Consider the following 27423-nt stretch of genomic DNA (forward strand, 5'->3'; position numbering starts at 1 on the left):
TCATCTTATAAATTCACTGTCCAGAGTTCTCAGCTGACATGGTTCTCAGTATTGTACATGTTGTCTATTTATAGACTGTATGTAATATCAAGACTCTGGATGATTCATATTGACTAGCCAACTAGAAATACTAGTATACAAAACATTAAAAACACCTGCTTTTTCCATGACAGTGACCAGGTGAATCCACTTCAGGATTTTTAAGCCTGGAGACAAATGAGACATGGATTGTGTATGTGTGCCATTCAGAGTGTGAATGGGCAAGGCAAAATATTTAAGTGCCTTTGAACAGGGTATGGTAGTAGGTGCCAGGTGCACCGGTTTGTGTCTAGAACTGCAACGCTGCTGGGTTTTTCCACGCTCAACACGTTCCCGTGTGTATCGAGACTGGTCCACCACCCAAAGGACATCCAGCCAACTTGACACAACAGTGGGCAGCATTGGAGTCAACATGAGCCAACATTCCTGTGGAACGCTTTCGACACCTTGTAGAGTCCATGCCCTGACGAATTGAGGCTGTTCTGAGAGGGGGGGTCAAATCAATATCAGGAGTTCCTAATGTTTGGTATACTCAATGTATACCATATCACTAAAATGTTTCAAAACAGAGATATATTGTTCGTCGGTTGGGGGGGGGGGGGGGGGGGGGTTTAGATGACACACCAATTTGATGCTTTTCTTTCTCTTTTGAGTATGTTTTCTTAAACAACACTGTGTTGTGTTTTCTTACTGTAGTTGTTAACCGTGGAGCTCACCCCATCCATGCTGCAGTATGTGGTTCTACTGGAGCTGGTGTGTAACTCCTGTCCTGTACCTACTGTAGATGTACTCCGAGATGTGTCCAAACTCTACGCCAGGCTGGGTGAGTCTCTCTCCCTCTCCTGAGTCACGGTCCTTTCATGGAAGTTATATAATGCCCTTCTACCTAAACCCAGCCTGAATAACTCTCTGTTGTGTCTGTTATTTCCTGTCGAAATAACAATCTCTCTGTGCTGTCTCTCTTCAGCTGACAAGTGTAAAACCCCTGGACAGGGAGAACAGGAGCAAAACCTAAGCATCAACCCCAGATACTGTTCTACACTGAAGGGTGAGGAACAACACAAACACACACTTTAGTTCCTTATTGGACTGGTTTTAGTAACATGTACATTCTTATTGTCCTCTGATATTCAGGGATGTTGCTGGATAAGAGGGTGTTCCCCACTAAGGACAACAGCTGGGTGACTCTAGCCCACAGACCCATGATACCAGACAGCAAAGAGCTGGAGAAGATTTTTAAGGCCCACAAACAGGTGTGTCTGCTCAACCTGCCCCTCCCAGAGAAGAGGCCTGCACCCAGGACCAAGACTGGACCATCCCAAGGTACTGGACATAACGCTGCAAACGTCAACATTGTGACTTAATAGGGAAAGTACATGGAGAAGCTGTGGATCTGTATATCTGACACTCTCTCCTTTCCTCGCTCTCCCTCTCTCTCCCCAGGTTGGTCTGTCAGTGCGGGGTGGTTCAGCGAGGAAGATAGGATGCTGTTCCTGGAGATCTGTGGCGTACGCTTACTGTCCAAATGTGTCAGTACTGAGGCACAGACAGAGAACTACAGACCCTGCCCCTCCATGCAGCGCCTTGTGCGGTCTGTGGTTCCCTATATCCAGAGGTTCCTCTACCACCACGAGGACCTGCAAGAACTCTACTGGGAACTAAAGAAGAACAACATCAGGCAGACCATCAGACAGCTCACCTACGGACAGGTATAGTACAACCTCACCTTAGAACTCACATTAGTACCTTACCGTGGAACCTAATCTGAGAAACTCATATTTGAGCCTTAGAACCTTACATTAGAACCTCACTTTAGCTGAGAACCACACCTTTTAAACTGGTAGGAACCTCACCTCAGAACCTGTGTTTGTGTGCAGGTAGGTATGTTGTACACGCGGTACCTGCTGTCTGTGAGTGATGAGGAGGATCCCGTGGTAGAGATGGAGGATGTCATATGTCTACTGAAGGACAACAAGGAACTCTACATCCAGAAAGACCACCTCTCAGCCAGGCTCGACATCTGCAGGTGTGTGCGCGCATGTGTATGTTTGTGTGTGTGCGCAGGTAGGTATGTGTGTGTGTTGGTAAATAACTCCTGACTGTGTGTTTCTTCAGAGAGCTGGTGAAGCTCTTCAGCTTTGAGAGCAGTCACAGGAAGGAGCTGGTGCACTTCCTGAGTGGTCTGATGACGTCACTGCCGGACAATGCAGCTCTAAAGAGGTTCCTTCAGAAGGAGTGCCCAGGAGAACTGCCCAGTGAGGAGGAGGCATGGGAGGTCCCTCAACCTGTACTACCTGTACAGCCAATACCAGGTAATGTGTCTTGCACTGACCAATGTGACTACACTCATCGGAATATAATGACTGAAGATATGGAAGTAAACTGCAGACATTCCTTGTTAGAACTCCTCTCCTCCAATTCCAGTGGCATCACCGGTTGTCTCAACCCCAGAAGATGAGTTCCGTCCTGGGCAGGAGGATGGAGAGCAGACCCTAATGTGTTGGCCTCCCCGCGCCTCCCTCTCCAACACAGCAGCCAGTCGCACAGGTACTGAGAGTTGTCTCTGTGTGTGTGTTTCTGTGTGAATATAGTGTTTACCCGTAATCCTGTATGATCGTATCCTCTCAGAGCGCCAGCAGACAGCAGGACCAGTGGAGGCGGTGTTGAAGATGTGGCCCCCTCCGGCTGAACCCAAAGACAGCCCCAGCTATAGCCCCAGCTCCATCTCCAACCACAGCCCCAGAGAGAGAGACCCAGAGAGGGAGGTGGATGCAGGGAGAGAGGGTGTCCAGAGTCAGAGCCCCCGTGATGGCACAGCGGAGGACCATCCCAGCCACCTGGGTACCATAGGTCAGACCCTCTTTGTCATTATTATGGAGTTTATTTAGGTGTTTATGATGGTATATGATTAGGTGATTGGTTGATTGATACATTTGATCATATTCTTGTAAGCCGTATGGAACAGTATTGTAATTCTCTCCTCTCCTGGTTGTTTTGCTACACACAGAGCCCAGTCAGGATGTAGCAGTGGAAGCAGAGCAGAACGCAGACAAAGCTGCGGCAGGTAGAGAGTCTGGCCAGCACACTGCCAGAGGCCCAGACCAGCACAGACCAGACAAGACCAGTGGACACAACCAGCAACCGTAAGACCAATCCCCTGGCTGCAGCTTGTAAACACTCTGATCATTTAGTTTTTTTGCAGTAGTCCATTATATGGCATCTTTTAAATGTTACTTGCAACACTACATGACCAAACGTATGTGGAGTCCTGTTCGTCATTCCAAAATCATGGGCTTTCATATGTAGTTGGTCCCCCCTTTTGCTGCTATAACAGCCTCCACTCTTTTGGGAAGGCTTTCCACTAGATGTTGGAACATTTCTGAAGGGACTTACTTCCAGTGAGGTCGGGCACTGATGTTGGGACGTTAGACCTGGCTCGCAGTCGGTGTTCCAATTCATCCCAAAGGTGTTCGATGGGGTTGAGGTCAGGGCTCTGTGCAGGCCAGTCAAGTTCTAAGGGGCCTGAACCATGATAAACAGCCCCAGACCATTATTCCTCATCCACCAAACTTTACAGTTTGCACTATGCGTCGGGAAGGTAGCGTTCTCCTGGCATCTGCCAAACCCAGATTAGTCCGTCGGATTGCCAGATAGTGAAGCGTGATTCATCACTCCAGAGAACGCGTTTCCAATGCTCCAGAGTCCAATGGCGGCGAGCTTTACACCACTCCAGACGATGTTTGCATTGTGCCTGGTGATCTTAGGCTTGTGTGTGGCTGCTCGGCCATGGAAACCCATTTCATGAAACTCCAGACGAACAGTTCTTGTACTGACGTTGCTTCCAGAGGCAGTATGGAACTCGGTAGTGAGTGTTGGAACCTAGGACAGATTATTTTTACGTGCTTCTGCACTCGGTGTTCCCGTTCTGTGAGCTTGTGTGGCCTACCACTTCACGGCTGAGCCGTTGTTGCTCCTAGACGTTTCCACTTACAGTTGAACGGGCAGCTCTAGCAGGGCAGAAATTTGACAAACTGACTTGTTAGAAAGTTGGCATCCTATGACGGTGCCACGATGAAAGTTACTGAGCTCTTCAGTAAGGCCCATTCTACTGCCAATGTTTGTCTACGGAGATTGCATGGCTGTGCGCTTGATTTTATACACCTGTCAGCAACGGATGTGGCTGAAATAGCCAAATCCACTCATTTGAAGGCACGTCCAAATACCTTTTGTGTATATATAGTGTTCATATGAAGTGGGTAAATGATAGGTAAACATTATTAGTGACCAGTGTTCCATGTTTATGTACATAGGCAGCAGCTTCTAAGGTGCAGGGTTGAGTAACCGGGTTGTAGCCGGCTATGAACAGTAATTTAAGTTCAAGGCAGGGTACTGGGCGGAGGCCGGCTAGTGGTGACTATAACAGTCTGATGGCCTTCAGATAGAAGCTGTTTTTCAGTCTCTCGTCCCGGCTTTAATCAAATCAAACTTTATTTGTCAATTGCACCGAATACAAGTGTAGACTTTACCGTGTAATGCTTACTTTACTTTAAGCCCTTAACCAACTGTGCAGTTCAAGAAGAGTTAAGATATTTACCAAGTAGACAAAAAGAAAAAGTAATAATAATAAAGGAACAATATTGAGGTTATATACAGGGGGCACCGGTACCGAGTCAGTGTGCAGGGGTACAGGCTAGTTGAGGTAATCTGTACGTGTAGGTGGGGGTGAAGTGATTATGCACCTGTACTGACCTCCTTTCCCCTCTCCCAGCTTCAGTACCACCATTCCAGAGGGGGTGGTATCCAGTATGTTCCAGGGGGCTAGCCAGCGTCCTCCCCTGGCCCTGGACTCACCTGTTTGGGCTAAACCTCTGCATCCTCAGGCCCTCCTGGAGGACCTGCAGCTTGAATGCCAGAGACCTTCCACGGTGAGTGACTGATCACACACATATGATGATTTATAAGCACAGTAAGAGGCTCGTCCTTTCTATAAGCAGGAAGTCATATTGCTAAGTGCACCTTTTTAAAAGGTGTATTTCTATGTGTGTTCTGTAGGTGCTGTTTTCTGATGATCAGAGGGACACAGTGGCCATCGGGGAGTGGGGCGAGAAGCTGGTCTTCTCCTTCCTCTGTCACTGGAGAGACAGCCAGGCCCCCGGTGGGCCCTGCCTGGTCACCTGGTACAACCAGTGCGGAGAGAGCGGCCAGCCCTATGACTTCAAACTCATTTTCAACCTCACTCAGGAGGGGGAGTCAGGTGAGGAGAAAGAGGAGAAACAAGAGAAGAAGAAGCGAGGGATGGTAGTGAGAGAGGTGTTTGTGGAGGTGAAGTCAACGGTGAAGAAGGACAGAGCGTTCATCCACCTCTCGGCCAACGAGCTGGACTTTGCTCTGAGGGAGAAGGAGCGGTATCACGTGTTCAGGGTGTACAACGCGGGCGACTCCGAAAAGGTCCGTCTGTGTCGTATACAGAACCTGGCCCAACACCTCCATGCTAAAGACCTGGAGCTCTTCCTCTTTGTCTAGGAGAGACGATGGGGCACCCTATTCCCTATATAGTGCCCTAGCCATTAGAAGTATGTAGTAAGTATGTCTTTCTTCCTGAATGTGTCTTACTGTCCCTCCAGTAACATTTGGATTCAGGTCTGTGGAACATACCATTTGATACCATAATGTAGATGCCACTTTTGTTGAATTTGTTAAATTTAATAGCATAAAAAATTGTTACTTTATTAACACTAGTTCCCTAGTGAATGACAAGACGAATACCAGCTGAAACAACAAATGTATTTCCTGAGTGTGTCTTATCTATGGTAACATTTGTGTTGATGTTTGTTGAAAAAAGTTTCTTCCTTTAGTTTATTAACTGTTTATTTTATCATGCACGCTGTTTTTATCTACCTCTTGTGTAAGAGAGGGGTCGGGTTTCTATGTTATAGCTATTGCACTATAGTCAGAAGGACTGCAGAGAAGACTTTTACTGGTAACTAATGTTTTATATGGATTTGTGCTGCCTTTTAAACCTTTTAAATGCACAGATTTTCGTTTAAGAACCTTTTATAGCTTGAAGATGTGTTGAATCTTGACTGGTCTGATGTAAGTGAACATACACTTACAAAATATTAGGTTTATGCCCTGTTCTCCGTCCCAAGCAGGTTGACAGTCAGGACATTCCCTGGTATTCAGCCAGTTATATTGTAACGTCATACTGGACTGTGAGTTAAGATATACAGTTTTGAAACCGAGATAAGGTGTTTGATTCAAACAGAATCTTTTCTTTTTGTCTCAGCCCCCCAAAAAAATGTAAATACTGAACAACTTGATGTTAGATTTGTTTTATCATTCCGTTGAAAAATAAAACATATTTCCCGGTAATATGGTAGCAAAAATAGTCTAATTTATTTTGTACCATTTCATTTCTCTGATCTTTGGAAAGTAATCATAGGCTCTGAGTCTGGGTGCCGCGCCTCACAAAATGCTAGCACTGCGTTGTGACGCAGGTACACACACACACTCCTCATTGCCCTTTTCAGCAGACTTTGTTTGTTAGTGACATCCAGACCCTGTAGGAACAGAATAGTTAAGAGGCCTCTGTACCAGAGGATTAAGTGATTATGATGAGTGTATGTGAAGATAAACCATGCAGAAACAGAGCAGGCTGCCAGACCAGACAGGCTCCACACACGACTCACACCGTTCCTCTGTAATTACTGTATAATAATGAACAGACCATTGACAGGACAAATACATACATGCATACATACACACACTTAGTCATTGCAGTATTTTTATAGGCTTGTATCTTCCCTGTCTTGTGTGTATTTCTCTGTGGAATGTAACGCTGTGGTATGAGGGAGTGTGTAATGTTACGGTATCTAGATAGCACTGCTGGCATTCTCCCATCTCTATCTGTTCTGGTGATGCAACCTGTTGGTAACACCACATCAGAGATGGTAATGATATGTTACTAGGTCTAATAACTAGTCCTTCTCACGCCTCACAGTGACAGTTTAATGCACCATGTGCAGTAGTCTAAGATGTATTTCTTCTCTCTTCCTTCATCTTCAGTGATCTGAAAGAACTGGACAGGTGATAGCAAAGTCCTACTGTAGTGAACATTCTCCTGTTTTCAGATCAGTTATTAGCCTAAACTAAGATGATGGAGAGGAAGCCACTGTTTGTTACAAGACTGTCATGCATCCAAACAGTTCCAATTGTGCTGATCATAGTGGTAATATGAAACAATGTCCATCATAGTCCTGCAATAAAATGACTAATTTTGAGATGTAGCCCATCACTTTCCATGACTTGAATCCCTATAATGCCCTCCCAAACTCTTCTTCAACCGTCAACCGATAAATTCACGTCTCATTCCTACCTTTCCTTTCCGAGTTTAACTCGCTAATCTGTACGGAGACAGCGAGGACCGTCGCTCCGGTCCAGGCTTGCAAGCAGGGTGCGCGTCTACCGATTCTCCGCTGTTATTGGTTGAGGCGGAAAAGAGGCTGGAACCTCCTCTCTGATCCTCTCATCCAGGAGCGATGCGGAGACAATAGGACTGGAGCTAGAGAAGCTTGCGAAAGTGCTAGCGGTCAGCTGAGCAATGCGAATTTACCGCTAGACCGGGTGTCAACAGCACGATAAGGTACATTTGAATGCAGACGGGGAAGATAAATTGTTATATTAGCCAAGCAGTTTATGTGCTATCATCCTCACGATTTGTTATTTATCTGGCGTGACTGGGCAGACTTCAGAGCCCTCGTATATTGAATGGTGAGTAGCCTATTGCAGAATGAGAAGTAACTGATATTGAATTATCTAAACATTGTAGAATCCTCTACTGTTGCTGCCGAATGGGTGGTGCGCATTTGCCTGGCACGAAATTAGACTTCTGCTTGCAAGGCTACTGCTGCAAGGTGTCAGTCATTTGAAACAATGCTGTTGCATTTGTATTTCTGTGCTGATGATTTATTGCCGTCCTCCGTACTGGATGCGATGTCTTCGGATGTTTTATGGGTTTGCGTAAAAGTGTACCTGGATAATGCCAAGTATGTGTAGTGCATAACATAGTCCATTATATCCGACAATTGATATGTGTTGCCTCTTCGCAATGTGGTTATCTTCATTTGTTCTAGGCTAGGCACACGCGTATGTAAATGAATTCCATCGCTCAAGTGCTCTCTCTCGCGCGCAATGACAGTCACTTTACATCATATTGACTGTTTTCCAGTTTCTATCTCGTCGTCAGCTCTCTCCCTCTCTCTCTGACGGTCACTTGTTCTCATCACTTGCAGTTGTCCAAGACAGACATAGTCATAGATATAGCATAGGCCTATGGCTAGGCCTACAGGGGACACCAGCATAGCCGCTTCTGGCCGGGTTGGTGCAGCAGGCGGCGAGGGTGCTCAGGGTCCGTCAAGCTATCAGAAACTAACTTTATTAAGAGAAAGGCCTTTTATTTTATTTATATTTTTTAAAACTTCATATTCATCATCTACAACACCACCTCAACATCAACATATGTGAAAATGGCGCATTTCTATGTTTTGTAGTAAAACAAGACAACGGAAGAAGATAAGGAGGGCGCTTAGCTTATGCACAGTCTCTAAGCCTTTATCTGGTCCTGGGACATGTCTATTGTGCTTAATAATGCTAATGCAAGTTAGGATTGGCACCTGAAACTATCTAACTCCCTTCATACTGGACACAAAAGGAGCACGCCCATATCCACATCAACGAGACAGCAGTGGAGAAGGTTAAAAGCTTCAAGTTCCTCTGTGTGCACATCACTGACACTCTGAAATGGTCCACCCCCACAGACAGTGTGGTGAAGAAGGCACAACAGCGCCTCTTCAACCTCAGGAGGCTGAAGAAATTCGTATTGGCCCCTAAGACCCTCACAAACTTTTACAGATGCACAATTGAGAATATCCTGTCGGACTGTATCATCGCCTGGTACGGCAACTGCACCGCCCGCAACCGCAGGGCTCTCCAGAGGGTGGTTCGGTCTGCCCAACGCATCCCCGGGGGCACACGGCCTGCCCTCCAGGACACCTACAGCACCTGATATCACAGGAAGGCCAAAAAGATAATCAAGGACAACAACCACCCGAGCCACTGCCTGTTCACCCGGTTATCATCCAGAAGGTGAGGTCAGTACAGATGCATCAAAGCTGGGACCGAGAGATTGAAAAACAGCTTCTATCTCAAAGCCATCACTAGCCGGCTACCACCTGGTTACTCAACCCTGCACCTTAGAGGCCCTTTGTACATAGCCATAGCCAGAAAACTGCAATAACTCTAAAACAGAGAGTTTGCATAAGGGGCTGGCACTCTTTACATTGTAATCTTTTTTTTCTTACCAGCTATTCCCCGAGGTCTAACGCATCCGGGTGAGAATGGAGAATTGCTTTGTTCACATGGGTATAAAGCCTGCATGACGATACCTGCCAGGACTGATTGTAAGCAGGGTTGTAATGGCTGACCAGAAGCAGCTCCATTGCTCTCTGGGCCACCAGGCCTGCGGAATTAAAAGGGCGAGAGAACTTGGTCGTCAGCCCCCACCTCCTGAGTTTTCTTGAAGATTTCCGTGAGATTAATCCCATCGTCATTCTCGTCATCCCTAACTCACCTTCGCCTGACATTATGTCGTCAGACAGTGAGGGGAGGGAGTCCAGGCTCCATGGCCTCACCCTCAACTAGGCACGGTTGTAGGGAGCTGAGCCTCAGCTGTCGCTGTTGGCTCAGTGGCGAGGGTACTACCCAGATAGAAGCACGTTTAAGCCTCCTTTTCAGACCTGCCCTTGTCAACATTTAGCAGTTCTTATAGGACTCATGGTCCTCAAGTGCCTCTTGGACATGTTCCTTACCCAAGCAATTGATGCATTGAGGGTGGGAATCTTTCCCGGCAATGATGAAACCGCAACATGGGGGTCTGAGTGCTTGGCTCGGCTCATCCTGGGATGGGATAGCATTGGCCATTGTGAGGAACAAGGCTTGATAGGGGGACAGAGCAACGCCTGCTGTAAGAACAACGTGTAGATGGTGTAGGCTAGTTAGTTAGTTAAACCTTGCTCATTGTGGCTAACAAATAGTAGCTTGTGTAAACGGCGAAATAAGATGGCTAGTTAGAAGCCTTGCGGCTAACAGATAGCAATAATTAGCACAGTAGAATGCTTTACACGCTTGGGGGCGTTGGGGCTTTAGCTAGCTAGCAGCTACCTCGTGGTGAAGGCACATGGCTAGCTCAGTGCTGGCTGAAGGAACCCACTTGGGGGCAGAGTTAGCCTTTAGATAGTGTGCTTCCACGACCGAAGGAGCCGTGAGGCTGAGACGGTCAGACTAGTTAACACAATGGGCGAACGTAGATTAAACCAGACAAAAGAAGGTAGATAGAAATGCTACCATGTTCTACGTAGAGTATACTAGTGAGGTGAGCTTGCAGCGTGGGCTAACCGAGTCTCAATAGCTAGCCGTGAAGCTAGTTACCAATGGCGACTGAGAGGTTTGAAAGGAATTTCTACATTAAACAAAAGCTTTCCAGTTAGTACTCAACCTCTCGACAGGGTCTGAAGACCTACACGCGGCAGCGATATCCTTCACGGTTCACTTCTGAATAGTTCATCAGGGAAACATGGATCCAGTCGATCTGAGGAGCACGAGAGAGTAATACTCTTTGTGCAGAAGAGAACCGAGAGTAGGTGATCCTAGCGAATCCCCACATGAGATATCAAAATTAATAATTGAAAGAGAACCGATCAGAACTGACCTCCAAGTCAGGGCCAGAGGGGAAGGGAAGTGTGAGGACGAGTCGTAGGCCTAGGCTACAGCTGCACCATGCAGAGCTCAACATGATGCAGCCCCAATAGAAATGATTATGCCTGACATTATGCCTGAAAGGGTGTCCTTTACGCAGACCTACAGTGGAGTCCAAAATTATTAGGTTATTGAGCTAAAGACTGTATAAAATAAATCATACAAATACTGAGCTGAGTTATTTGATAAAGATTTTAATTTACCGGCCATTGGAAAAATGTACTGGACCCATATGCATTGGGTGCATAAGCCAATTACAGCGTCAACCCACGGTGCTCAGAATAACAGAAATCACATTTAAATCAAACTGGATAGACATAAGAAATATAGGAAGGCCAGGACTAAAAACAAACAAAATATAACTATTGTGAAATAGATTGTATCTGTAAAATGTATATAGTGTGTATGCGGCGTCACTACAGACCCTGGTTCGATTCCAGGCTGTATCAAAACCGGCCGTGATTGGGAGTCCCATAGGGTGGCGCACAATTGGCATCATTTGGGTTAGGGTTTGGCATGGGGGTAGGCCATCAATGTGAATAAGAATTTATTCTTAACAGACTTATCTAGTTAAATAAAGGTTACATTTTTTTAAATCAGCCGGAAGTGGAAACCATTACTTTACTCCAATTAGGGGAGGGGTGGTTGGGCGTGCAGGAAATAATAAAGGAAAATATATTTTAAGATGATATGTATATACACTACCTGTCAAAAGTTGTCATCAAGGCAAAGGCTGGCTATTTGAAGAATCTCAAATATAATTAATATTTGGATTTGTTTAACAAATCTTTTTTTTGGTTACTACATGATTCCGTATGTGTTATTTCATAGTGTTGATGTCTTCACTATTATTCTACGGTGTAGAAAAATAGTAAAAATAAAGAAAAACCCTTGAATGAGTAGCTGTTCTAAAATTTTGGACCGGTAATGTGTATGTATATTTATATATATATACAGTGGGGAGAACAAGTATTTCATACACTGCCGATTTTGCAGGTTTTCCTACTTACAAAGCATGTAGAGGTCTGCCATTTTTATCATAGGTACACTTCAACTGTGAGAGACGGAATCTAAAACAAAAATCCAGAAAATCACATTGTATGATTTTTAAGTTATGAATTTGCATTTTATTGCATGACATAAGTATTTGATACATCAGAAAAGCAGAACTTAATATTTGGTACAGAAACCTTTGTTTGCAATTACAGAGACCATACGTTTCCTGTAGTTCTTGACCAGGTTTGCACACACTGCAGCAGGGATTTTGGTCCACTCCTCCATACAAACCTTCTCCAGATCCTTCAGGTTTCGTGGTCTGTCGCTGGGCAATACGGACTTTCAGCTCCCTCCAAAGATCTTCTATTGGGTTCAGGTCTGGAGACTGGCTAGGCCACTCCAGGACCTTGAGATGCTTCTTACGGAGCCACTCCTTAGTTGCCCTGGCTGTGTGTTTCGGGTTGTTGTCATGCTGGAAGACCCAGCCACGACCCATCTTCAATGCTCTTACAGAGGGAAGGAGGTTGTTGGCCAAGATCTCGCGATACATGGCCCCATCCGTCCTCCCCTCAATACGGTGCAGTCGTCCTGTCCCCTTTGCAGAAAAGCATCCCCAAAGAATGATGTTTCCATGTTTCACGGTTGGGATATGGTTCTTGGGGTTGTACTCATCCTTCTTCTTCCTCCAAACACGGCGAGTGGAGTTTAGACCTAAAAGCTCTATTTTTGTATCATCAGACCACATTACCTTTTCCCATTCCTCCTCTGGATCATCCAGATGGTCATTGGCAAACTTCAGACGGGCCTGGACATGCGCTGGCTTGAGCAGGGGGACCTTGCGTGCGCTGCAGGATTTTAATCCATGACGGCGCAGTGTTACTAATGGTTTTCTTTGAGACTGTGGTCCCAGCTCTCTTCAGGTCATTGACCAGGTCCTGCCGTGTAGTTCTGGACTGATCCCTCACCTTCCTTATGATCATTGATGCCCCACGAGGTGAGAGCTTGCATGGAGCCCCAGACCGAGGGTGTTTGACCGTCATCTTGAACTTCATCCATTTTCTAATAATTGCGCCAACAGTTGTTGCCTTCTCTCCAAGCTGCTTGCCTATTGACCTGTAGCCCATCCCAGCCTTGTGCAGGTCTACAATTTTATCCCTGATGTCCTTACACAGCTGTCTGGTCTTGGCCATTGTGGAGAGGTTGTGGTCTGTTCGATTGAGTGTGTGGACAGGTGTCTTTTATACAGGTAACGAGTTAAAACAGGTGCAGTTAATACAGGTAATGAGTGTAGAACAGGAGGGCTTCTTAAAGAAAAACTAACAAGTCTGTGAGAGCCGGAATTCTTACTGGTTGGTAGGTGATCAAATACTTATGTCATGCAATAAAATGCTAATTCATTACTTAAAAATCATACATTGTGATTTTCTGGATTTTTGTTTTAGATTCCATCTCTCACAGTTGAAGTGTAGCTATGATAAAAATTACAGACCTCTACATGCTTTGTAAGTAGGAAAACCTGCAAAATCGGCAGTGTATCAAATACTTGTTCTCCCCACTGTATATACACTGCTCAAAAAAATAAAGGGAACACTTAAACAACACAATGTAACTCCAAGTCAATCACACTTCTGTGAAATAAAACTGTCCACTTAGGAAGCAACACTGATTGACAATAAATTTCACATGCTGTTGTGCAAATGGAATAGACAACAGGTGGAAATTATAGGCAATTAGCAAGACACCCCCAATAAAGGAGTGGTTCTGCAGGTGGTACCCACAGACCACTTCTCAGTTCCTATGCTTCCCGGCTGATGTTTTGGTCACTTTTGAATGCTGGTGGTGTTTTCACTCTAGTGGTAGCATGAGACGGAGTCTACAACCCACACAAGTGGCTCAGGTAGTGCAGCTCATCCAGGATGGCACATCGATGCGAGCTGTGGCAAGAAGGTTTGCTGTGTCTGTCAGCGTAGTATCCAGAGCATGGAGGCACTACCAAGAGACAGGCCAGTACATCAGGAGACGTGGAGGAGGCCGTAACAACCCAGCAGCAGGACCGCTACCTCCGCCTTTGTGCAAGGAGAAGGAGGAGCACAGCCAGAGCCCTGCAAAATGACCTCCAGCAGGCCACACATGTGTCTGCTCAAACGGTCAGAAACAGACTCCATGAGGGTGGTATGAGGGCCTGACGTCCACAGGTGGGGGTTGTGCTTACATTTGCCAGAGAACACCAAGATTGGCAAATTCGCCACTGGCGCCCTGTGCTCTTCACAGATGAAAGCAGGTTCACACTGAGCACATGTGACAGACGTGACAGAGTCTGGAGACACCGTGGAGAACGTTCTGCTGCCTGCAACATCCTCCAGCATGACCGGTTTGGCGGTGGGTCAGTCATGGTGTGGGGTGGCATTTCTTTGGGGGGCCGCACAGCCCTAAATGTGCTCGCCAGAGGTAGCCTGACTGCCATTAGGTACCGAGATGAGATCCTCAGACCCCTTGTGAGACCATATGCTGGTGCGGTTGGCCCTGGGTTCCTCCTAATGCAAGACAATGCTAGACCTCATGTGGCTGGAGTGTGTCAGCAGTTCCTGCAAGAGGAAGGCATTGATGCTATGGACTGGCCCGCCCGTTCCCCAGACCTGAATCCAATTGAGCACATCTGGGACATCATGCTCCATCCACCAACGCCACGTTGCACCACAGACTGTCCAGGAGTTGGCGGATGCTTTAGTCCAGGTCTGGGAGATCCCTCAGAGACCATCCGCCACCTCATCAGGAGCATGCCCAGGCGTTGTAGGGAGGTCATACAGGCACGTGGAGGCCACACACACTACCGAGCCTCATTTTGACTTGTTTTAAGGACATTACATCAAAGTTGGATCAGCCTGTCGTGTGGTTTTCCACTTTAATTTTGAGTGTGACTCCAAATCCAGACCTCCATGGGTTGATAAATTTGATTTCCATTGTTCATTTTTGTGTGATTTTGTTGTCAGCACATTCAACTATGTAAAGAAAAAAGTATTTAATAAGAATATTTCATTCATTCAGATCTAGGATGTGTTATTTTAGTGTTCCCTTTGTTTTTTTAGCAGTGTATATACTACCGTTCAAAAGTTTGGGGTAATTTAAAAATGTCCTTGTTTTTGAAAGAAAAGCACTTTTTTTTGTCCATTAAAATAACATCAAATTGATCAGAAAAATAGTGTAGACATTGTTAATGTTGAAAATGACTATTGTAGCTGGAAACGACTGATTTTTAATGGAACGTCTACATAGGCGTGCAGAGGCCCATTATCAGCAACCATGTGTTCCAATGGCACGTTGTGTTAGCTTATCCAAGTTTGTCATTTTAAAGGGCTAATTGATCATTAGAAAACCCCTTTGCAATTATGTTAGCACAGCTGAAAACGGTTGTTCTGAATACAGGCTCAAAATTGCCAGAAACAAAAAACTTTCTTCTGAAACTCATCAGTCTATTTTTGTTCTGAGAAAAGTAGGCTATTCCATGTGAGAAATTGCCAAGAAACTGAAGATCTCTTACAACGCTGTGTACTACTCCCTTCACAGAACAGCGCAAGCTGGCCCTAACCAGAATAGGAAGGGGAGTGGGAGCCCCCGGTGCACAACTGAGCAAGAGGACAAGTACATTAGAGTACTCCAGGATGCTGGCCTTCTAGGCAGAGTTGCGAAGAAAAAGCCATATCTCAGACTGGCCAATAAAAAGAAAAGACTAAGGTGGGAAAATAACAGACACTAGACAGAGGAACTCTGCCTAGAAGGCCAGCATCCCGGAGTCGCCTCTTGGCTGTTGTTGTGAGACTGGTGTTTTGCGGGTGTAGACTTATTTTAATGGACAAGAAATGTGCTTTTCTTTCAAAAACAAGGACATTTCTAAGTGACCCCAAACTTTTGAACGGTAGTATATATTTACCCTAAAAATGGAAACGGAAATGATGCAAACAATTACATTGATGGAAGCTACAATCTATCCGCAATAAAAATAAATAAAAAAACATTTAGATTATGGTAATTCATTTTAGCAGAATGTTACGTTCCCCAGTTTATGTGTTGTAGTTTGTTTGTGCATGTGTTTATTTCAGGAAATGGCTTCCTGAAATCCCTCAAGCAGTTGATTGGTCGACTCCAGGGCTAATTGGAGAGCTGACCCCGCCCCCTCGTCAAGACACAGCTGTCTCCAATTACACATTCATTCTGAAGCTACATAAAAGCCAGTGTTCTGTTCAGGAGAGAGAGAGATTTGGAGGTAGGGATTGCTGAGAGAGCTTTTGCTAAAGAGCTTTTGCTAGAGAGATTTTTGGAGGTAGGGCTTGCTGAGAGAGATTTTGCTAAAGAGATTTTGCTAGAGAGATTTTGGAGGTAGGGATTGCTGAGAGAGATTTTGCTAGAGAGATTTTGGAGGTAGGGATTGCTGAGAGATTTTGCTAGAGAGATTTTGCTGAGGTCATTGCTGAGCGATTGTTTGTGATAGAGAGTTTTTGCTAGAGGTTGATTTTGCTGGGAGTTCATTGCTCAGAGTGGGTATGTTCTGTGAGTTTGTTGCTCAGAGCTCACAGCTCATGATGAGGGGTGAACTTCATCAACATTAGATATGATGGTTATTTGATGTCCTCTGTTTCTCAGTTTGTTTGTAAAATTGTTTAATATTCTGTTTCATTTGTTCCCAGGGGAGAAGGGGAAGGCACCTTGGGAGTGCTTAGGCAAGAGGCCCGCGGGCATACATATACCCGTAGTATATTCACTGTCTAGGCACACTAGGTAAGACCTGGGTGGACCACTCCCTGTATCTTGGTTAGGGCACCAGGTGGTGCTAAATTAGGTAAGTAGTGTGTAGGCAGGTAAGAAAGGAGAGGGGGGGCTTTGAGATTTACTTTCTTTGCTTTGGTTCCGTCCAGCCCCTTTTCCCCATATTACCGTCTAAAGGAATAAAGTCCTTGTAAACGGTACCACATTCTGCCTGTTGTCATCCTTACTCGCACCTACAGTCCATACCTCTTTCGCTTCACAGAGAGTTTAGTTGTAGCAGGGGGTTGCGTTCCCTCTTCATAGAGGCGTGCGTAACACAGAACAAGCAACTCCTGTAATGAAGCAGACAATAAATCGTAATTTTCAAACATTTACCAAAATCTAATAAAAAAAACTTTTAAAAAAACATTCTAAACATCACACCTGTGACATCGATTAAACTATCCATTAGGAATTTAGAAAGGGGGGAATCTAATGATCAACAACTAGGAAGGGTTGCTAATATGACAAGGATTGTGCCTTTGGCTTCTGGGCAACGGAATAAAGTTGATATGAAAACTAATAGAACAGAGGAGAAATGGCGTAGTGGTGGGTCCTATATGGAAGTTAATTGAAATAAATTTTCAAAAATTATATAATTAAACCATTATTATTAAATCATTCAAAATACCTCACCAGAAAGCATGACTTAGCCGCAGAGGATCATTTGCTTCTTTAAAAAAAATAGCTGTGGATAGTTTCAAATCATAAGTTCACAGGCCAATGCCTATTTACAGTGCATAGGAAGCCCACAATTTGGTCAGTGGGAGTGGCAATAGGCCTAGCTGATTATTGTGTTGCAGGTGCCAGGGAAAAGCATCTAAAATATGTGTGAAGATAATGTTTTTTGAGTGTAATTTAAAATGTTGAGACAAGAAGAAGGGGAGGGGTGAGTTGTGAAAATCGAGGCAAGTCTCTTTCCAGAATGGCTCAGCTGTCTCCTGACAATTCTTGCGCATTCATTGTTCGTTTGTGTGAATTGTTTGCTAGTTTATTTTTGATCAATTCCCCATTACAGCAGTCAGGCTGAGTAGAGAAATGAATGCGATTGAAATAAACTGCATTTTAATAATATTTCCTACTGTTTTAATTTGTCGGCTTTATGTAGGCAATTTTTACTTAGTTGACAATGGATTGACTTCATTTATAAAGCCGCCAATGGATCACAGTGGATCAATTGGATTGTGTCCGTATGGCAGTGGCTGGTCCTCTAGCGTTCATTTCATTTAAACTTTTAGATTTGATCATTTTACATTTGACTATGATTTTGAGAAACTCAAACGTTATTATTGAATTTAAACTCTTCCACGAAAATATGCATGTGAAAATCATAACTGGCACGCAGATCGGTAGAAATTGTAGGGAAGGATACATTGTAAGCTTCCCCAAACTTGAACCTCACCTGCCGCCTATAACCTCTATAAAATAATTGCCTCCATGTTTCCAATGATCGGATTTTGACTGTACGCTACGTTGAAGCAAGGTAACACATGCCTCATAATATCAAGTAAAACATTTAGGTTTCAAACAATTAAGTATGTTTTCAAAATGCATTCTGCCTCCAGGTCACACTGTAAAGTGCCGGAATGCCCCCCTGTTGCCTGCACTTGTAGCCTATGGTGAATGGGAGGCACGCATCAATTTGGCCTACCAGTTGAGAACTACAACTAGTAGCTGTTTTTAACACACAATTGCATTTAGAATTGTTGCGAAATGAATGGGCCTATAAAATAACATGTTTTAGGCTACTCCATCCAGCAGCAACCAGCTGAGGAGCATCAGGAGAAATGTGATAAATAAAATGGGCTACATGAGGATTAACGAATATACACACATGGCAATTTAATTCCAGAAAATTATGCAAATTAACTTGTGGGCGATAAGCATGCCGGTCAAATGTATTTTTGGGATTTTTTTTCTCCCGGTCATTTTGGCCAGCAACAGTTTGTCTGTGCATGTGTGTCTGTTGTGTGTGGCCCGCATGCAGATCTAGGCCAAGCCCAGCTGATCAAAGGGGCTTATGATGACACACACACACAGATCCATGATGAGTCAGAGTATAGGTCAGACAGAAGCCCAGTTGACATGAGCAGAGCTCGCCTTTACTTTAGCATTCAACATCAGCAGCAGCTCAACATAGTCCAGTGAAAGTCAAATCCAGTGTGCTCCTCTGTCTCTGTATCTAACTAGAGCTGGTTGAAACAATCACTGCTTGGCTGCTGTTGCTAAGGAGTTCTTGGACAGGGAAGTACGCGTGTTCTATAGAAGGCATTTCTACCTAAATGTTGGGTAACGTTATGTCCTCTTGAATGAGATCCTGCTTTAGGACTGGGGTGAATTTGCCCTGTCAGACTAGACTAGGGTTTGACATAGAGCTGTGTGTGTGTGTGTGTGTGTGCGTGAAATGAGCTAGCGTGGTACAGTACCTGTTGTACCTGAAGCTCTTCACACCCCTGTGGTCAAAGCAGGAGGTGAAAACCACTATCTGTGTTCTCTCTCTTTCTCTCTTTCTCTTTCTCTCTCTCTCTCTCTCTCTTTCTCTTTCTCTCGGTTCCAGCTGTGTGTTGCTGAAAAGCTGCCAGCCTCGTAAGGCAAGGAAAGGATCAGGTGATTAAAGAGAGAGAGATGCAAATAATGCTAATATATTTTGTTGTTAGATTACATGCCGTAGAAAATAATCAGTGTGTTTCCACCAAACAATCCAGAAGGGTTGTACACTACAGACTATGTGTGTTTGTCTCCAGTGCTCTCTTTTGAATAGAGGAAGGTCATCTTTCATCTTCAATTCTGATTGATTTCATTTATTCGAGTGGACCAGCAAAATGGTTGCCTCTTAACAATACAGTAAAAAAACATCTTTAATGTGTTTTGTTACAGCTGCTTCCATAATGGTCCAGCATCAGACAAATTACAATCTGTTGAAAGGCTTCAGAAGAGAGCTAGTGGCTTAACCGCAGCAGAGCAGAGCAGTACTTTTGTTGAGGTTGTTAGAACGTTGGAGGAATAACATTGTGATTCTGGTGTGTTTGCCTCGGCTAACTTAGCCTGTCAGCTTTAGCTTGGCTGTTGCATAACCGCAATCTGGAAATTGGCAGAGTGCTGTCGGCTTCTAACTAACCTCTGAAAGAGAGATGGTTAGAAAAAGAGAGGGAGAATGACAGAGAAGGGGGAGGGGAGGGTAAAGACAATTTCCGCCACCTTGGTGCAGTGGATATACAAAATAATTAATAACATGCCATTGCCATAGAAACAAAAACCACCAGTAAACATTTTACTGATGCCACAGACAGACAGATGGCTATTGCAGACTTCCTCTCATCCAAAACTTCCTGGGTGCTCAGCCATTCACAGCCAGAGCTGCCAAGTGCCACCCAATCCAGTGCAAGACCTGCTGTCCAACTGAATGTTGAGATGCTGGTCTCTGTACTAATGTAACACTGTTGGTGCACCGAGACTTTTTTTGTGTTTTTTAAACTTTTATTTAACCAGGTAGGCCAGTTGAGAACAAGTTCTCATTTACAACTGCGACCTGGCCAAGATGAAGCAGAGCAGTTGGGTGGGCTATTTACAGATGGGCTATGTACAGGTGCAATGATCTGTAAGCTGCTCTGATAGCTGATGCCTAAAGTTAGTGAGGGAGACATGAGTCTCCAGCTTCAGTGATTTTTGCAATTCATTCCAGTCATTGGCAGCAGAGAACTGGAAGGAAAGGCAGCCAAAGAGGAATTGGCTTTGGGGGTTACCAGTGAAATATACCTGCTGGAGCGTATGCTACGGGTGGGTGTTGCTATGGTGACCAGTGAGATGAGATAAGGCGGGGCTTTACCTAGCAAATACTTGATTGGGTTTGGCAACGAATATGAAGCGAGGGCCAGCCAACGAGAGCATACAGGTCGCAGTGGTGGGTAGTATATGGGGCTTTGGTGACGAAACGGATGGCACTGTGATAGACTGCATCCAATTTGCTGAGTAGAGTGTTGGAGGCTAGTTTGTAAATGACATTGCCAAAGTTGAGGATCGGTAGGATAGTCAGTTTTATGAGGGTATGTTTGGCAGCATGAGTGAAGGATGCTTTGTTGCGAAATAGGAAGCCGATTCTAGATTTAATTTTGGATTGGAGATGCTTAATATGAGTCTGGAAGGAGAGTTTACAGTCTAACCAGACACCTAGGAATTTGTAGTTGTGCACTAATTCTAAGTCAGAACCATCCAGAGTAGTGATGCTAGTCGGGCAGGCGGGTGCGGGCAGCGATCGGTTGAAGAGCATGCATTTAGTTTTACTTGCATTTAAGAGCAGTTGGAGGCCACAGAATGAGAGTTGTATGGCATTGAAACTTGTCTGGAGGTTAGTTAATACAGTGTCTAAAGAAGGGTCAGAAGTATACAGAATGGTGTCGTCTGCGTAGAGGTGGATCAGAGAATCACCAGCCGCAAGAGCAACATCATTCATATATACAGAGAAAAGAGTCGGCCCGAGAATTTAATCCTGTTGCACCCCCATAGAGACTGCCAGAGGTCCGGACAACAGGCCCTCCGGTTTGACACACTGAACTCTGTCTGAGAAGTAGTTGGTGAACCAGGCGAGGCAGTCATTTGAGAAACCAAAGCTGTTGAGTCTGCCGATAAGAATGTGGTGATTGACAGAGTTGAAAGCCTTGGCCAGGTCGATGAACACGGCTGTACAGTATTGTCTTTTGTCGATGGTGGTTATGATATTGTTTAGGACTGTGCTCAGAAACCAGATTGCATAGCAGAGAAGGTACAGTGGGATTCGAAATGGTCGGCGATCTGTTTGTTAACTTGGCTTTCGAAGACTTTAGAAAGGCAGGGTAGGATAGATGTATGTCTGTAACAGTTTGGTCTAGAGTGTCTCCCCCTTTGAAGAGGGGGATGACCGCTGCAGCTTTCCAATCTTTGTGAATCTCAGACAATACGAAAGAGAGGATGAACAGGCTGGTAATAGGGGTTGCAACAATTGCGGCGGATCATTTTAGAAAGAGAGGGTCCAGATTGTCTATCCCAGCTGATTTGCAGGGGTACAGATTTTGCTTCTCTTTCAGAACATCAGCTATCTGGATTTGGGTGAAGCAGAAATGGGGGAGGCTTGGGCAAGTTGCTGTGGGGGGTGCAGAGCTGTTGACCTGGGTAGGGGTAGCCAGGTGGAAAGCATGGCCAGCCGTATATAAATGCTTTTTGAAATTCTCGATTATCGTAGATTTATCGGTGGTGACAGTGTTTCCTAGCCTCAGTGCAGTGGGCAGCTGGGAGGAGGTGCTCTTATTCTCCATGGACTTTACAGTGTCCCAGAACTTTTTGGAGCATCCTTTCCTCTTTATCCAACCCAGTACAGGTGGCGTCACATCTGCCCACTAGGTGGTTTTAGTAGTGTAATTGTCCCAGAATATTTAAATTGGTGGATCCTGACATCCTTGTCGTGCTTTTAGTGTGGGCATCAAATAGCTGTCGTTGTCACTTAGCTGATGACTCATCCAGCTATGAGGCTGACGCTTGTGCTGCTGCTTCTATAAAAGTACAGCAGGGCAGAGATACCGACACACACATACATGCACACGCACTGACACTCACATAGACACACACATACATGCACACGCACTGACACTCACACGTGTACCTGGAAACATTTGTCCTAGCTGCCAATGCAGTGCTAGGACAAGTTGAGTTGAGAGTACTGTTCCAGAAACCCTCCTCCAGGCTTAAAGAGATGGTATGTGTGAGAGAGACGTAGTGGTTCTGATTCAACACTGACAGTAATTGAGCTTATGTCCGAGAGATGACAGTATTGTGATAGTTCAAATACTTATGGCATATTGGAGTATAGAGCCGAATGAAACATTTTAGCTTCACTGTCCAAATAAAGGGAGGGCATGTTCCAAAGTGTTTTGTGTTAACCAGAGGAATTAAACATAAAGCCTGGAGTTTCCATAAACAGAGCCAACTTGTTTCATGTCATTCAAAGTGTGTGTGTTTGTGTGTGTTTGTGTGTGTGTGTGTGTGTGTGTGTGTGTGTGTGTGTGTGTGTGTGTGAATCTATAGTCTGAGGAATAGGTCAGTGTTCTGCACCTGGATGGTAAACACTGTGTTCAGAAAATAAGTTATTCTGAGAGAATAATCACACTGCGGTAGGATGGAGTTAGGCTGGTGTGTGTTTGTGTGCATCAGTACATTTTCTATATCTTGTTCGATATTTGTTTATTGGACATACAAAAGAAACATTTTTTTTTTTTTTTTTGTATAAACTGTATGTTTGATGTGTTTTCCACTAACAAAATGTCTGCCTGTTTCTATTTCTGCCTGTTTCTCTCTCTCCTCTTCAGTGATACAAGCCGTTAGCCACCTCTCCAGTCCTGCCTGTGTGTCAGTCCCCTAAACCCGTCACCTGTTCCTGTCCGTCCCTTAACCCTATCCCCCAGTACACCCCCTGACCTGGTCCCCAGTATGAGTTCTTCTCCGCTGGGTTCCCGTGGCAACATGGACATTCTGGAGGAACTGCAGCTGATTGCAGCCCAGAACCTGGAGATGCTAGAGATTAACAAGTACTATGATGTCATCAGGGAGCTAGGCAAGGGCACCTACGGCAAGGTAGACCTGGTCATACACAAGATCAGAGGTGAGGAGGACACACACACACACACACTTTGATCTTGAGGATACACACATTTAACAGGATCATTCACTGATCCATTAATCTACAGTTCATAAATATCCAGGATTACATATAGCGTGATCAACTATTACAGTCATTCACCTCTCACATGTTTTTTTGTGAGGTTTTTTCTCCCCAATTTCGTAGTATCCAATTATTAGTAGTTACTATCTTGTTTGATCGCTACAACTCCCGTACGGGCTCGGGAGAGACGAAGGTCGAAAGTCATGCGTCCTCCGAAACACAACCCAACCAAGCTGCACTGCTTCTTAACACAGCGCGCATCCAACCCGGGAGCCAGCCGCACCAATGTGTCGGAGGAAACACCTAGCGACCTTGGTTAGCGTGCACTGCGCTAACCAAGGAGTCGCTGGTGCGCGATGAGACAAGGATATCCCTTCCGGCCAAACCCTCCCTAACCCGGACGACGCTAGGCCAATTGTGCGTCGCCCCACGGAGCTCCCAGTCGCGGCCGGCTGCAACAGAGCCTGGGCGCGAACCCAGAGTCTCTGTTGGCACAGCTAGCGCTGCGATACAGTGCCCTAGACCACTGCGCTACCTGGGAGGCCTCATCTCTCACATGTTGTTATCCCCTCAGGCACCAAGATGGCCCTGAAGTTCCTGAGGAAGAAGACGACCAAGCTGAAGTCGTTCCTGAGGGAGTACAGCATCTCTCTCTACCTCTCCCCCTGTCCCTTCATCATTAACATGTTTGGGATCGCCTTCGAGACTGACGACTACTACGTGTTTGCCCAGGAGTATGCCCTGTCCGGGGATCTCTTCGACATCATCCCTCCACAGGTACACAGAGACAGAAATAAAGGGATGCATATTTGGGATGTTCTGTTATAATTGCTATGTAGGCTTTGTTGTAAACATGAATTGGCTCTTAATAATGTTCAATGACAGTTTATAATAGCCTTTGCCCGTTGTCACTTTGCCCGTAAGGTTCCAGGTTCCAGTGCTTCATAACACGTTTATAGCGGTTGTCATTACAAACATCTTTGAGGTTTATATTGTTTTCTAACCTCCTCCCCTCTCCATCCAGGTTGGTCTCCCGGAGACCGTCGCTAAGCGCTGTGTGCACCAGGTTGCCATCGCCCTGGACTACCTTCACTGTAAGAAGTTGGTGCACCGAGACATCAAGCCTGAGAACATCCTCATCTTCGACCGCGAGTGCCGCAAGGTCAAATTGTCCGACTTTGGCATGACACGCCGCGCTGGCTCGCCGGTCAAACGTGTGAGTGGGTCAAATCACATGCAACTTTATTTAAAAAGACAAATCTAGCGAACTGTCTGGGTAATAGGGTGTCGTTTGAGATGCAGAAAACACCAAGTATGTCATAAAAGAGACTGGGCCTCATGGGAGCCAACTTAAATAAAGAATGAAATCTTCCTCGTCAATAAACAAATACTATTTCTTCCTCTCCTCCTAGGTGAGCGGTACCATCCCGTACACGGCTCCGGAGCTGTGCGACACGTCTCGCCACGAGGGCTTCTGCGTGGACTACAGCACGGATGTGTGGGCCTTTGGCGTCCTCCTCTTCTGCATGCTGACCGGTAACTTCCCCTGGGAGAAGGCCCTGCCCTCCGACTCCTTCTATCAGGAGTTCACACGCTGGCAGAGGCGCCGCACGGGCACCGTACCCTCGCAGTGGCGCCGCTTCACAGAGCAGGCCCTCCGCATGTTCCGCAGGCTCCTCTCTGTGGAGCAGGACCGACGCTGCTCCGTCAAAGAGGTGTTTGGCTACTTCAGCCACAGCTGGATGCTGGATGGAGACAGCAACGGGAACGGAGGAGGGGGTGGAGAGAGAGAGAGGGAGAGAGGAGGGGTGAGGGTGGAGGGGGAAGGGAGGAGTACGTCGTCCTCGTCTGGGGAGGACGATGAAGACATGCTGGTGGAGAGGATGAAACAGCAGACTCTGTCTCCTCTCTCTCCTCTGTCTCCTGTGTCTGTGGAGAGGGGGACTGGGGGTACAAAGGCAGGGATGATGGAATCAGGTGGAGGACACCATTTTGTGTCTGTTTCCACCACCAGCTCCGTATCCTCTACTAACAGCTATGAACGCATGCCCAGAGACAGCATCAGCAACAACAACCAGCCTGCAGGGCGCATGCTGGTGGCTACACCTATAGAGATCTGTGTCTGAGAGATGTATGTGCGAGACGGGCCTGAGAAGGACTGAAATACTGCGTACAGTACACACACACGTACAGACACCTACACTCATATACACACACATATCCATACATACATACATTCAGAAAGTATTCAGACCCCTTTACTTTTTCCACATGTTGTTACATTACAGCCTTATTCTAAAATTGATTCAATAGTTGTTTTCCCTCATCAATCTACGCACAATACCCCATAATGACAAAGCAAAAAAAAGGTTTTGGAAATTTTGGGGAAATGTATTAAAAATGAAAAAATGAAATATCACATTTACATAATTAGTTATACCCTTTACTCAGTACTTTGTTACAGCCTCGAGTATTCTTGGGTATGATGCTACAAGCTTGGCAGACCTGTATTTGGAGAGTTTCTCCCATTCTTCTCTGCAGATCCTCTCAAGCGCTGTCAGGTTGGATGGGGAGCATCGCCGCAGGGTTCAAGTCCTGCGTTGTCTTAGCTGTGTGCTTAGGGTCGTTGTCTTTTTGGAAGGTGAACCGTCACCCCAGTCTGGGGTTCTAAGGGCACTGGAGCAGGTTTTCATCAAGGATCTTCTTCATTTTTCATTTGGGCACCACAAATTAGTTTGTTAAAAGTGTGTGGTTGAACTGAAAACTGGATTAACAAAAAAGTGAGAAGCTGTTCAGAAAATACCTCAAAAGACGTTAACACAAAAGTGCTAATTTGAGACGTTTTATTTATCTTAGTAACTTGAATCAAGAACTTTAGCTAATTTGGCCAGCAGCCAGTAGGGCAGGTAGACTAACTACCTTGTGTATGGTTAACTAAAGGACATTCAGAGACCTGTCCCGAAGCCACTCCTGCGTTGTCTTGGCTGTGTGCTTAGGGTCGTTGTCTTTTTGGAAGGTGAACCGTCACCCCAGTCTGAGGTTTCCTCCAGATGTGACGCTTGGCATTCAGGCCAAAGAGTTCAATCTTGCTTTCGTCAGATCAGAGAATCTTGTTTTTCATGGTCAGAGTCCTTTAGGTGCCTCTTGGCAAACTGGCTGTCATGTGCCTTTTACTGAGGAGTGGCTTCCGTCTGGCCACTCTACCATAAAGGCCTGACTGTGCTGCAGAGTGCTGCAGAGGTAGTTGTTCTTCTGGAAGATTCTCCCATCTCCACAGAGGAACTCTGGAGCTCTGTCAGAGTGACCATCGGGTTTTTGGTCACCTCCCTGACCAAGGCCCTTCTCCCCTGATTGCTCATTAAGGCCGGGGGCCAGCTCTAGGAAGAGTCTTGGTGATTCCAAACTTCTACCATTTAAGAATGATGGAGGCCACTGTGTTCTTGGGAAACTTTCCCAGACCTGTGCCTCGACACAATCCTGTCTCGGAGCTCTACGGACAATGCCTTCGACCTCATGGCTTTCTTTTTGCTCTGACATGCACTGTCATCTGTGGGACCTTATATAGACAGGTGTGTGTCATTCCAAATCATGTCCAATCAATTGAATTTACCCCAGGTGGACTCCAATCAGGTTGTAGAAACATCAAGGATGATCAATGGAAACAGGATGCATCTGAGCTCAATTTCGAGTCTCATGAATACTATTGTAAACAGGTAAAAACCTGTTTTCGCTTCATCGTTAACGGGTACCGTGTGTAGATTGATGAGGGGAAAAAAAAGATTTAATCCATTTTAGAATAAGGCTGTGACGTAACAAAATGTGGAAAAAGTAAAGAGGTCTGAATACTTTCTGAATGCACTGTATACAAATATTCACACACTTTCATACATACTATGTATACTCAAGACACATACTATACTATAACTATACATTATTATCATCACACACAAAAAAATTGAGAACAGGGTCAAATGCAAGGACATTTAATGAATGAATGAATTAACATTTTGCCAAATAAAAAGGGATCAACTCAAGACATTCCTGATGATTCCGGTTGGGGTCTTAGTGTAAAATGATTCAGTCAGAGA

At 45.3% G+C, this 27423-nt stretch overlaps 2 protein-coding genes across 6 annotated transcripts in view; both read left to right on the top strand.

Moving 5' to 3' along the window:
* The window catches only part of wu:fj29h11 (protein NO VEIN), a 58650-nt gene extending 52239 nt beyond the window's left edge, over positions 1-6411 (top strand). For all 3 annotated transcript variants that reach the window (XM_036955675.1, XM_036955676.1, XM_036955677.1), the window contains 11 exons: positions 736-862; positions 1007-1087; positions 1174-1362; positions 1483-1748; positions 1917-2065; positions 2155-2351; positions 2464-2586; positions 2668-2889; positions 3047-3182; positions 4808-4964; positions 5092-6411. In XM_036955675.1, the coding sequence (XP_036811570.1) occupies positions 736-862; positions 1007-1087; positions 1174-1362; positions 1483-1748; positions 1917-2065; positions 2155-2351; positions 2464-2586; positions 2668-2889; positions 3047-3182; positions 4808-4964; positions 5092-5562 (2118 nt within the window). In that variant the 3' untranslated portion in view covers positions 5563-6411. The remainder of the gene's footprint in view (positions 1-735; positions 863-1006; positions 1088-1173; positions 1363-1482; positions 1749-1916; positions 2066-2154; positions 2352-2463; positions 2587-2667; positions 2890-3046; positions 3183-4807; positions 4965-5091) is intronic.
* A 1148-nt stretch (positions 6412-7559) lies between these two features.
* Positions 7560-25619, top strand: bsk146 (brain specific kinase 146). 3 transcript variants are annotated; one of them, XM_036955678.1, is made up of 6 exons: positions 7567-7809; positions 19205-19254; positions 22983-23275; positions 23910-24112; positions 24360-24551; positions 24748-25619. In XM_036955678.1, exons 3-6 carry the CDS (start codon positions 23104-23106, stop codon positions 25459-25461), a joined length of 1281 nt encoding a protein of 426 aa, XP_036811573.1. In that variant the 5' UTR covers positions 7567-7809; positions 19205-19254; positions 22983-23103; the 3' UTR covers positions 25462-25619. The 3 variants fall into 3 exon arrangements, with proteins under 3 accessions (XP_036811574.1, XP_036811573.1, XP_021431223.2); XM_036955679.1 differs by lacking the exon at positions 19205-19254 and having other exon boundaries at positions 7560-7681; XM_021575548.2 differs by lacking the exon at positions 19205-19254.
* Positions 25620-27423: the final 1804 nt, after the last annotated feature.

Source organism: Oncorhynchus mykiss, chromosome 20, assembly GCF_013265735.2.
Source record: "Oncorhynchus mykiss isolate Arlee chromosome 20, USDA_OmykA_1.1, whole genome shotgun sequence".
In the NCBI taxonomy this organism is placed as follows: Eukaryota; Metazoa; Chordata; class Actinopteri; order Salmoniformes; family Salmonidae; genus Oncorhynchus; species Oncorhynchus mykiss.

Excerpts from the sequence above, each read along its gene's own strand:
- bsk146 (XM_036955679.1), top strand. The coding sequence starts at position 23,104 with ATGAGTTCTTCTCCGCTGGGTTCCCGTGGCAACATGGACATTCTGGAG. Across the intron at positions 23,276-23,909 it reads GGTCATACACAAGATCAGAG|GCACCAAGATGGCCCTGAAG; the intron begins GTGAGGAGGACA and ends TTATCCCCTCAG. Across the intron at positions 24,113-24,359 it reads TCGACATCATCCCTCCACAG|GTTGGTCTCCCGGAGACCGT; the intron begins GTACACAGAGAC and ends CTCTCCATCCAG.